We start from the raw sequence: 13111 nt of genomic DNA, 5'->3' as shown, positions 1-13111 counted from the left end.
TAAGTACCACTGATTTCTCTAATGAACATAAGTCATAGTTCTACTATGATTGAGTCCTCTCTTCCAAAGAGAGGATGTGGCCACTATGTTCAAGACCCAGAATCAGCCCTTCAGAGAGCAATCTATCTACTTACCCCTACTTCGGGAAAGGAGTGAATTCCATCTTGTGTAACTGAGTTCTCAGCTCCCTAATCAGACAAATCCCCAAAAAGGTAGGCTTGTTGAGTTGGCAATCTGGCCACTCTCACCCATACTAATTAAAGGACTACCCTCAAAGGTAGAAGTTCCCAAAACACTCAGAATTAAAGTCATGTCAACTATGATCGTTTAAGTGAGATGTGAGTCTCAAGTATCAATGACGTTATATAAAGAGACAAATAATATCGTGGTCCGGTCTTATACAAACTCTTTGTATAAGACACCCCCGTTTGCATGTCTCCACATGAATGATCAGGATCAGACCATCTGTAGTAGTTCATAACACTTGTAAACCTCTACAAAGTGGGTCATATCCGTAATGTGACCAGGATAAGGTATCTCTCCTATATCTTTATACTACAGACCTTTTAGGTTATCACTTAAGGCATGATCCACTTGTATATCTCATATACATGCTTAAATTTACATATGATAACTATGGATCTCTGTTTATTAGATATGAGTAAATGCAAATAAAATAACTTTTATTTCATTCATAACAATGTATACAATATTTACAAACTACGAGACTCTGGGAGAATTAGGACACCAATCCCAATACGGACCACTCCCACCCCCTAATTTAGAGAGTGGCAGGGTCTTTGCCAAAAAGCTAAAGACAAATTCTTCAGAAATGCAGTAAAAGAGGTTTGAGCAGAGGTTTGCACATAATAAAATTTAAGACTGTCAAACTTTGAAGAAGCTACTAAAGCGAGGTGAGCCATGCGACATTTAGTTAATGGATGTAGTGAATTTACATAAGTATCATCATGGATGTTAATTTATTAACGTAAAAGCAAGCAGGTAGGCAAAAGAGAATTTCAAAAGGATAACACATGAAAGATAACAAGAAAAGAAGGATGCGAGAAGAATATCGATTTCGTTAATAACTTAGAGTTCATGCAGAGGAAATAGTCATGTGTTGAATGATGGGGAGGAGTCTTCTTTCGAAATAACACACCGAGAGGTAATTATTATCACACCAAAAAGGAGCGAACAAAACACAACATCCAAGAAAAGCAGTCGCAAATCAAAAATGAAATAATCAAATAAATAAACTAAAAAGTTAACTAGGAAAGCAAAGTAAAGATAGAGTAGAAGATGTCCCTGAAAAAATTGGAGTGAAGTCACCGCAAGGACTCTTCGAATTTGCCTGCTTGGGTCAGGGAACTCGCTGTCCCGACCATCAGAGCTTCCAACATTCATTTACTGCATGGCGGTTACCACGCATCTAAGATTGCTTCCAGCTCATGCGACAGATAGCCTTTCGATCTCAGGGTCAATATTGAATTCGGGTGCAGTATTTTCACTCAAATATCGTTTGTAACTTGGTCGCACAAGCCACAATATGCCTAAGATCAAAAGGGGTGCCTGCGAAAATACAAAACTTAAACAAACTTATTAGCTGCCAAGTCCCCAACAACGACGCCAAAAACTTGGTGATAGGAAAGTGTAATCTATTGATGTGCGTTGATTTCTTATGCATTGGTGGTCATACGTTAAACTGAAGAACACTCAATATGCATTAATTGTGTATGTGATGACCATATGTTCCTGTCACAAGTTTTCTTGCTCTTTCGACAAGTATAACGAAAATGCACGTTTCTCGAGATGATCCAAGGTAAAAAACAGGGACTTGAAAACTAAATGATGTTTGTAAAGTAATGCGTTTGCGGCGGGGAATAAGAATAAAAAGAAAGAAGTTAATTAACTATGTGCTACTCCTACTCCTAGCTAAACAAACTGAGTAATGGAAGTTTGGCTATGAGAATTGGTAGAAATGCGGTAACTATTAACGCATATTAAGATGCATGGAGAAATAGAATTATGGAGAGGATAAATTCACCGCGTCATTAAGCTTAACTGCAAGGGTAATCCTAGCTCACCACGCTAATGCATCGCACACCTCTCAGTGGTCAGCCACATGCTTATATCTCCATAACGCATGGTTGTGTTGAGCATAAGATTATTCCTATCTCTAGGAACACTGGTTACTTTGTTTAGTGAGTTCCACTACTTACCCTCTTGGGCAGTTGGTTATAGCCACCCAGCTCATAGACAAGCATTGCGATGGCCTCACACTAAGCAAAGAGGATTGGTTCACTATACTTGTGCAACGCACACTTCTCGGTGGGTTACTACATGTGTCATATCTCTATACCGCATGATTGAGTACGCGATAACTCTTGTAATCAACGCTTAACTAATTTCAATGAAAGTAAAAGATGAATAAGAAGAAGAAGATGATGAAGATGGTGTTGAAGGAACTAAAGAGATGCATTAATTACAAAATGTATTAATGTCTTAAGCCAAAATGTAATACAATACAGAGATAAGAAGAGAGGTGGAGGGCTTGATGTAAGCAATCTTTTGCTTCCATCAGATGTATGTCAAGGTTGCCTGTGGTGTCATGGATGGGTGGTGGAGTAGTTTCTCTCGAGCTCTATCTCCAGCGAAGCTCCGGTCGTCACTCGAAAAGGGATGGGAATGAAGAACTCTAAAAAAATATCTTGCTCACACTCTCATCTGAGTTCACAAGAATCTTCCTAAAATAGAGACTTAGATGCTTGAATTTAGGCTCCAAGGCTCTATTTATAGAGGTCGAACGCCAACAACATTGGTAGTCCTACTCTGAGTCACTATCATTTCTGACGCGGTAGGTGAAGTGTCAGCATCATCTTATCTCTTTGTTACTCCCAAGATATGCATTCATGATTGTTTCTTCTGAAGTATCAACGCATTCCACCCACTTTACGATCGATATTCTATTACGGTTCACTCTGTAGTTGCAGCATTCCATGTGACGAACTGGTATTCACGAAGATCAACGCATGCAATCAACTTTGCGATGGTCTGGAATCAACGCATGCGATCGATTCCTGCAATAGCTACAAAAATAGACATTTTGATGCAGAATAACGCGTGATATAGGGTTAACGGGGAGTTTCAGTGCTAATCGACGCAAGCTCATTTTTTCACATAAATCCTTAGTATTATCAATGCATATTCTGCTTATCAAGTCTCATAATTTTAAGTAAAAGGCTACAATAGCTTGTATTTCTATAAACTATCAAAAACTAAAAAGAAATTTTAAAAATTGTTTTTGTTTTTTGAATTTGGCTAAGAATTCAACCATTGTAATTAAGAAAGATGCAAATCACTGTAAGAAATGAGAGAAAATAAGTTTAATTTTTAAAAATAAAAAATAAAAAACGAAATGATTACCAACGAGAAGTCAAATTTTAAAATTTAAATTTCCTCAAAACTAATTTTATCGCCTAGTGGTGTACATGAGTTGGGTTGGGGTGGGTTGAAGATGTTTTTAGGACCAACCGGAAGATTTGGGTTGGTTGGGTTGGCTACCCAAATGACCCAAATAAAATTTCCAATCCAACCCAACCCAATCCTTAAAATTCGGATTAGGTTGGGTTGGGTTGTCGGGTTATAATTTTTTTTAATTAAAAATATATAAATTTATATACAACACATGACTAATAACTAAAATCTCATAAAATTCAAATACTAAATACCAAATATCTATGATATTTATTGCAAATTTTTAAAAAAACAAATATCATAACAATTTTAAAAGAAAAATATTAAAAAATCACAAATTAATCAATACAAAGTAATCAAACTTTAAACAAAGATGTATATATATTATTAATATATATATAATTCAGGTTGGGTTGGGTCAACCCAAATTTTTTTTTGGCCAACACATGACCTAACCCAACCCAACTCAAGAACAAAACTAACCCAACTCAATCCTTACATTTTGGGTTGGGTAGTCCAGATTGTTTGGGTTGTCGGGTTATTTGAACACCGCTATTATTGTCGGTACCAACCAAATCAGTGAAAAATAGTCTAAATTGATAAAATTAGGATAGCTAAAAATCAGAAAAAAAAAAAAAAGCTAAAAATCATTAAATCACTTATGATAAAATTATATATACATATATTCATTTTACTTTTATTTTATTTCATGTTTTTTCGGATAATTTACACCAACTCTCTCCCCCCCCCCCCCAAAAAAAAAAAAAAAAAAAAAAAAACTCCTAAAGACACTTTGAGAAGATAATTTTATAAATTGAAATTGAGTTGTTAAGTTTAATTCAATATATGAAAATGATTAAACAAAATTTTTACGGAGAACATTTTACTTCTTTTTAGAATAAAAATTTAAATAAATGATCCGAGTAATCCAACCCAATTCAAATATTTCATGGTTGGATTGGATTGAGTTCATTCGTTAATTAGAATTATTTGGGTTGAAGAAATTTATGACCCGAACAATTGGGTTGGGTCTAAAAAATTCTTCAACCCAACCCAAACTAACCCATGAACACCTTCGAACATTTCATATCTTCTTCTAAATACTTTCATTTACATGATATCTTTGAATAATTGGTGAGGAGATATGTTTCTGAAACTTCATATTGTTATCGATGTCAATATCTATATCAGTCAATTTAGTAATTTTTTTTTTCTAAATCACGAGAGCATTATAATAATGGCTGCATTAGGTCCATTCCATTTTAGGTGTAAATAATGTAAACAACCTCAATAGAAATCAAATTCTGATTGTGAACCGCCTATGTAAACAAACTCAAAACAATCCAATACCAATTCCTTTTGCGATTGAGGGTTTATTACAATTGATACATGAATGAAAACTCATAAAAATCGGCATTAAAATCTCTCGACAATACTAGAAAAAAAATAGTAAATAAAAAGAAAAAAGTTTGTGTAAATTATACATATCAATCATTTAATTTATTCATTTTGAGTAAAAGTTTCCACTGTGTGTGAATGAACATCAAGGACAAAATGTGATGGCATAGTTAGCTCCACCCGAGCAAGTAAATGTACTTCTTATCATCATATGCATAACTATAAGCTTGAGGACATTGGCTCTTGAATACCTTCGAATAATTCGTCGGCGGGCAAGTTTCCGGCTGATTATGGTCTCCACTGCAACAATATTCCGGCTTATTAAAAGCCATACACGCACTTTTACATGCTATCACTACACCACGTTGGCCACGCACTTTTACATGCTATCACTACGCCACGTTGGCTTTTAACGGCCAATTCCGGTGGACATGGCTTTTAACGGCCAATTCCGGTGGACAAACGGCGTTCACATTTCTTGTACAAACACTTGATCCGCCTATTGGGCTTACTGAAACCAGCAAATTAAGACCCTTTAGGACCCTTATGGCTTTGTTTTTTGTGTCATCCCAAAATGCCTCATACCAATGAAGATAGTTATTCTCACTTATATACCCAATCTTTCTATTATCTAACCAATGTGGGACTTTTGGTTGTATTCCCAATAATCCTCCATCGAATAAAGGACCACCGAGCCTCCGGTCTTAATTAGTCATCCATCCGTCTAACTCTTACCTAGACTAACTCCTCTTCACTGAAGCACACCCATCTATCCGATAAAGTTCTCAACCATAGATTACACCATGACTACTTTTGAGGCTCCACTACATCTTTGATCGACACTGAAGGATTCTACCAACATTGCTAAGTTAGGGACATGACTCTGATACCATTTGTTGGGAAAAAAATCTTGTCACTTCTACCGCACGAAAAAGCAAAAATAACAGAGAAACTGAAAGGAAACCAATAAAATAGGAAACACAAGAATTTACATGAAAAGCTTCCAACATGGAGAAAAACCACAGTCAACCAGAAAGAAATCCACTATGTGAAAAATTGTTACAATCACACGGAATATTCTCTCCCGATTCCAACCCTAGAAACCCATGACTTTCCTTTTTTTTTTTTTTATGTAGGAAAGTGCACTTCTAATATTTTTTCAAAAACCCAACACTAATATCGTAATTAATTGCAACATTGGTAGAAATTAATTACAGAATTTAATTAACTATAGAATGAGTTTGATAGAATTTAAATGATACAAGTGACAATTTTAGAAGCGTAAAATTTGAATTGTTCACTTAAAATATACATGGCACGTAATTTCTACACAATTTTTTGGAAAAGGACCAAATAAATCTAACATTAACCAATGGTGGGCGACTTGGTGAAACATCAAATCTGTTGGTTTATCAATCATCTATTGCCATCCCACAAATTCCTAGTTTTTTATCACTACCCTATACAAAATTTAGAGGACAACTGAGTTTATAATTTATTGAAATTCCAAGAATGAAAGTACAACTTTTTCAACTTAGCCAAATTAAGAAGAAAAAAAACACACACAAACACAATAATTAGCCATCCAAAGAAAAGCCTTATTTGAAACACAATAATGATAAAAAGAAACTTTAGATGATCTTTCATTTTACACTGCCATAAGTTTGTGCATGAAATCACCCACATCTTTGATTAGCAATGAAGCATCCTTCAGCTCAGGAACTGCATAAAATCCATGAATGGCATTTGGATATTCAACCAAATCAACTTCTTTGCCACTCTCTTTCAGCCATTCATAGTACTTTTTCCCCCAATCTAGCAACTGGTCCTTTCCTCCCACGATCAGAAGCGTCGCCGGAAACTTCACGTCGGAAATGTCTCCGGCACGGGGACCGAACACATGCGCCGCCGGGTGGTTTCTGTTAGACCCATTTGGCAAAAACGCCTTCCAAAACCAATCTGCCTCTTCCAAGGTCAACATTGGCGACTTGCCAAATCGAATCTCCGACTCTACTCGCTCCTCTCCCCCGAAAAATGGTTGTATTGCAATTAAACCTTGTTAAGAATATGAATAAAATGTTAATTAAATATACCTAATGTTTTATCCCATTATTTAGTTTGACTATTATAGAAATAGAATATCGAACAATCGACCTTATGTAATAATGGATGTCATTTAATTCTAGATTAATATCGACAGTCATTATACTAAAACTTTTGAGCTCACATGTACACATAAAATGTTAAAGAATATGAATCAAAAGTTTAGTTTAATTTACAACTTATGATGACAAAATTCCTAAAGCTTCAAAAGAAAGTTTGTAAATAAAAGAAACATTAAATTGTGGGGTCCAAGTAGAAGTAGTTGGTTCCTTTTCTACATTACCCCTTAATATCTTAATAGAGTATCTATTCATAGGATACTTTAGGTTGGGTTTGACTCCGTCAAAATTTATAGTTTCGCCTTTTAATCTTAAAAAATACTTAATAAGTCTTTGTGATTTTTAATTATTTTTATATCTAATACGTCCCTAATTCATTTTTTTAAAAAAAAATTAATTGATTATTGACGTACTAAATAAATAACTTTATGTTTAGCAAGTATGTGAATTATAGAAAACGTCAAGTAGGTCAAAAAATAATTACATACATAATTGAGAGTGTTAGGAATTTATTGAACACAAATCTTAAATTTAAGGATCTATTCTACTTTTCTTTCAGAAAAAAAGATTCATAATACTGGACATAAAATGAAAAGTTCAAGAATATGTTAAACCATTTTTACCTACTTCATACAAAGTTGTAAGTTCATAATTGTCAAAACGGACATAATTCAACTTACATACATTGATGTATTGACAACTTAGAAATTTGTTGTTCAAATCGTCATACTTTCTATTATACTATACTAAAAAAAAAAATGTGATGAGTTTATGAAGATATTGATCACTTTTTAAAGTTGAAGTGGGCATCTAAAATGGAGGTGTATGAAGAGATGATAGAGACAGGAGGGAGGGGCGCTATCGAATTGATTGAAATTGGATGAAGAATTCATTTTTTTTTCCCTCTTTTTCATTAAATAATTAGAACGATCACATAAAATAGTAAGATATAATAGATTTGGTTGACCCATGGTTCAAGACATAGGATTAGATTAAGTTCGAATGAATTTCAAATTATTTATACAATTTTTATCTCACTTTATCGTTATTTTTTTGAGAGGCTTAAAATATATAGTCTTTTTTAGAATAAACGTTAATTTGATTGTTCTTAATCTTTGTAGAGTGAAAAGGGAGAATGTATCTATGTTTAAAAATGTTATCATTTTACTCGAGATTTGAATTTTGTTTACATTTGTAACCTATGCTTTAAGATTTACACTTTTTAGTCTCAATTTTTTTACTAAATTTGTTTTTCGTCTAATAATTTTTTAAAAAATTATAATTAATTAGGTTTATTATTTTTCATCAATTAATTAAATTTAAAATGTCAATTCATAGTTATTTTATATTAATTAATAAACAGTCAAATATTGAAAATGAATATTTGAGTGAAAAATCGAGGTTAAAAATATAAAATTTGAAAACTATGATCCAAATTGTAAAACAAGACTCAAATCTCAAAATTAAAATTGTAATATTTTTTTAAAAATTTATGTACTAAATAGAAATCAAACTCAAAACTTAACAATTAAAGAGTGTAATATTTTGTAACCTAAGGATGACTAAGTAAAAACTTATGAACCAAATTTTTTTGTTCCATTTATTTTTTTTCTTTTAAGTTTAGTAACTTAAGTAATCATTAATTTTAAAAAATAATATACTAAATTAATTCAACAAATTTAAAAATATAAACATCAAAATAAATATTTTAAAGTTCTGAAATAAAAATAAAACAAACTTCAAAAGTTTAGAATTTTTAAATTAAAAATTATTATTTTACGAAGCAATGTACTTTTTCCTATTATATTATATTATACACTTTTATTTTTCAAAGTTTCGTCATCATATAACCATATCAATAATTAAATCTAAAGACAATAAACAAAATTTGAAAATGTCATATGGCATAAAACTCATCAAACCTTTAATCTTCAGCTTCTTGAAGTCGTAGCCGCCGGCTTTAACTGCCACTTGGTGAGCCAGGTTGCCGCCGGCACTATCACCGGCAATAAAACACTGATCAAAATCAACGTTCGCCGGAAAAACCAAATCCGTACCGTCGAGAAATTTCAAAGCATCAAATCCATCTTCATAGGGAATTGGGTATCGGTGTTCCGGAGAGAGGCGATAATTAACAGAGACAACCACCACACGTAGGTCACGTGCGAGTCTTCGACAGAAATCATCGTAAGGCATCGAATTAGCCGAAAAAAACACAAACCCGCCGCCGTGATAGTAAACGACGACAGGCAGGGAAACGTTATCGGCGAGCACGGAAGAAGAAGGAAGAAAGAGGCGAAACCAAAGATTGCGGAAGGGGTCGAAAACGACGTCGTTAGTTGAAACGCCGTTACGGGGCTTAGAAGAAGGAGGGGTTTTGGGGTCGAAGAAGCTCATCAAGAAACGGTTGACGGTGATGTTAGGGCGGCGACTTATGAAGGAGGCAATGGAACGGAGGCGGAGAAGAATTCGAAACTTCAATGGAAGCTTTTCCATGGACATTATGGGATTCTGAATATGGGAGAAAATAATTAGCTTAAGTGACTTTTGTTTGGTTTATGTCACTCTATTTATTGCTTAAGTATTTAGTTATAAGATAATGAGAAATGGATCATTTCTTTGAAAGATTTTATACTCGTCCAAGTAAAATGACCGGTCTATAAATTAACCATTAGAATTAATTTCATCAATTTTCGTCATATAAGATCAATTAAAACCGTAAAGCTTGACTTTTAGGTCGATCATCGAAAATAAAAAAGTCATAAAGATAAATTTCGTAGACTTCGTGAAAATCGACTCATAGGATCACCCATAAAAGAAAAATAATGTTTAGGTATGGAACTAACCACATGTTAGGTAAATTATGACAAGATTAAGTTAATAATCGTTAAATTAATTATTCAAAAGATTAATGGTTGCGAAATCATTTTTCTATACAATAAAAAGAATTTGAGACATTTGAGGTATATGATGAAAAATATCCCAAATTCTTTATTCTCTTAACTCTCTTTATTGTGTAGTGCGATTGCCTTTCAAATATTACAAATTTACTAAAATTTGGTATCAATAATATCCCTAATTTGTTTTTTTAGTTTGTTTTCCAAAATTTCATATTAGAGATATCTGTTTTTTTTAATAAATTTATGATCATTTTCTTAAGGGGATGTGAATGAATAATTATTTTTATTATTATTGTCTTTTTTAAAGGGAAGTAACAATGGAAAAAGGAAGACAAAAATAATATTTGGTTTCGTTGGAGATTGCGTGATTATCTATGGAACTTCAATGGGGCAATGTGGGCTCCTTTTCTTATAATATCAGAAGCCGTCTAGAAAAAACAATATTTAAGAAAATAAATTATAGGGAAAATAAACGTTTATGTCGTCAGATTTATAATTTTCGTTTTTTGGTTCCTATGTTATAAAATGATACACATTTAGATTTTTAACCATTTTCGATTTAGTTTAACTTTTGAAAATCAAGCTAATTTTTTTTTTTTTTTTTTCATTTTCTTACCATGACTTGTATCTGTTTTAAATACAAGAGTTTAATTATTTATCAAAATTCAAAAGTAAAACAAGTTTTCAAAACTATTTTTTAGTTTTCAAAATTTGACTTAATTTTTAAAAACACTGACAAAAAATAGATAACAAAGCATGAAATTTTATAGGTAGGATGAGTGTTTATAGACTTAATTTTTAAAAATAAAACAAAAAACTAAGGCCCATCTGGTAACCATTTCGTTTTTTGTTTTTGGTTTTTGAAAATTAAGTTTATAGACACTATTTCCACTTCCAAATTTCTTCATTTGCTATCTACTTTTTACCAATGGTTTAAAAAATCAAGACAAAATTTGAAAACTAAAAAAATAGCTTTTAAAAACTTGTTTTTAGTTTTCTTTTTAATTTAATTTGGCTAAGAATCCAATCATTGTACTTAATAAATATGTTAATCATTGTAGGGAAATAGGCTTCATTTTCAACAATGAAAAACAAAAAACGAAATGGTTATTAAACGGGACCTAAATGGTTACTAAACGAGACCGTAATTTTTAGATTTTTGAAATTGATATCAATTAATTCATAGATTTCAAAATGTTACCATTTTCAATTTGGTCCCTAGGTTTCAAAATTTAAAGTTTTAGCCTCGATTTTACATTAAATAGTTGCTTTCTATCATTAGCATTGATGTCAATTAATTAATTTAAAATAATTATGAAATAAAATTTTAAATTTAATTTTATTGTCAAACTCAATTAATTTTAATTATTTTAATATTATTAAACCAATTAATATACATTAACATTACAGATAAAAAGTGAATAGTTGATGAAAATCAAGATTAAAAGTGTAAATCATGAAATTTAGAGACTAAAATGAAATAAAATTCAAATCTTAAAGGTAAAATTGTAAGATTTTAAACTTGATGACTAAATTTAAATCAAATACAAAATTTAAAGATTAAATATGTAGTGAAGATTAAACATAATGGACGAAAATAATTTTTTCCCCCAAGTTATAAAAAATAATATCGAACTTGTTCCTTGTCAACACTTTGGGCGCCATTTCTTAATCCATCTCAGCGTTTTATAAAAAGTCTTCTAAATAGTCAAAATAATAGGCTGATTTTGAAAATAATAAACGAAAGAAATAATTAAAAAAAATTAGATATATGGCAAAATGTGAGATGCATGTACATAGCAATTACATATAACAATTATATGTATTTCCACATTTTTCCATCGCATAGGATATATGCAGATTTTCCTCCTCTAATGATTAGATGGTGCAGTTTTGAAAATGCGACTAAAATCCTATATTAGTTAAATAAGGAGATGATTATAGATTTATAAGAGAAAATAACTATCTCCACTAATATGAGATATTTTGGCATTCGTGAAACCAAAAACAAAATCACGAAGATTTATGTCTAAAGTAAACAATATCACACCATTGTGGAGATAAGGGTCGTTCTCTCTATCTCTTTTTATCCTCTAACATTGAATCTCTCCTTAAATCTAAGTTTGTTATTCTTTTTAGTTTAAATATGATCAATTAAATTCTTATGGATTAAATTTTCGAATCACGAATTGAAATCATCGAGACTCATTCCTTTACCAACTCTCTAATAGTCAAAAAAGTTCATCTAGATCATTCATATCTTTTGCTATGACCAAGTTCAAACACAAAACTTAGATTTTTTTTTAAATAAAGAATAGTTACCTAGATTTGTTATAACAAGAAGAAATTGGTGGAGGAAGAGGCTATCAATAATAAAACAGTTACATTCTGTTTATTAGTTACAACAATTTATTTGTTACATTTTATTGTAACAATTTATTTGTTACAACAGTTATGATTCTGTTTGAGTTTGTTTGTATTTTCTAGTTGTTAGTTAGTCAAGCAAACTAACAAGTTCTTCTATAAAAGGAACTTGAAGTATGTAAATACAATAAGTGAAAGTAATAAGAAAGTATTTCCACATACCTTTTCTCTCCATTTGTTATGGTATTAGAGCATTTCCGCAAGAGAGAAAATTAAAAACCCACCCGAACGCCATTACCCTCGTGCAGTCCTATCATGATGACATCAGAGAGTTCAACGTCTGGCAACTCTTCGGAACTCGACGCCCAAATGAATCCCTTCATCCTTCAGCATTCAATCATCCCAACCACCAATCTGGTATCTACACCACTTGCAGGATCAAGCAACTACTCTTCATGGAGCAGAGCAATGAAACTTGCATTATCAGGGAAGAACAAGATTGGTTTTATTACTGGAACGATTGAAAAACTATCAGAAGGAAGCTTACAATCAGCATAGAAATGTAATAATGATATGATAACCTCATGGATTATCAACTCAATCTCAAAAGAAATTGTTGCCAGCTTAGTTTACAGGGGAAGCGTCAAAGAGATATGGGATAAATTAAAAGAAAGGTACTGTCAGTCCAATGGGCCACATATATACCAGTTGAGAAAGGATCTTGTAACTACTACTCAAGGAAACCTTTCAGTGGAAGTATATTACGCAAAAATCACTATGATATGGCAAGAACTTGTTGAATACAGACCAACG

General features: G+C 32.1%; 1 protein-coding gene across 1 annotated transcript; it reads right to left on the bottom strand.

The window, feature by feature from the left end:
- Positions 1 to 6216: 6216 nt before the first annotated feature.
- Positions 6217 to 9618, bottom strand: LOC120080171 (probable carboxylesterase 18). Its single transcript, XM_039034744.1, has 2 exons — positions 8957 to 9618; positions 6217 to 6927 (listed from the first exon to the last, which is right to left on the bottom strand). The coding sequence occupies exons 1-2, from the start codon at positions 9534 to 9536 to the stop codon at positions 6521 to 6523; spliced, it is 987 nt and encodes a 328-aa protein (XP_038890672.1). The 5' UTR covers positions 9537 to 9618; the 3' UTR covers positions 6217 to 6520.
- Between the last annotated feature and the right edge of the window lie 3493 nt (positions 9619 to 13111).

This window comes from Benincasa hispida, chromosome 6 (genome assembly GCF_009727055.1).
Source record: "Benincasa hispida cultivar B227 chromosome 6, ASM972705v1, whole genome shotgun sequence".
NCBI classification, from domain to species: Eukaryota; Viridiplantae; Streptophyta; class Magnoliopsida; order Cucurbitales; family Cucurbitaceae; genus Benincasa; species Benincasa hispida.
The sequence above is the reverse complement of the archived record's forward strand: the minus strand, read 5'-3'. Positions and strand labels throughout refer to the sequence as shown.

Excerpts from the sequence above, each read along its gene's own strand:
- LOC120080171 (XM_039034744.1), bottom strand. The coding sequence starts at position 9,536 with ATGTCCATGGAAAAGCTTCCATTGAAGTTTCGAATTCTTCTCCGCCTC. Across the intron at positions 6,928-8,956 it reads CAAGAAGCTGAAGATTAAAG|GTTTAATTGCAATACAACCA; the intron begins GTTTGATGAGTT and ends ATTCTTAACAAG.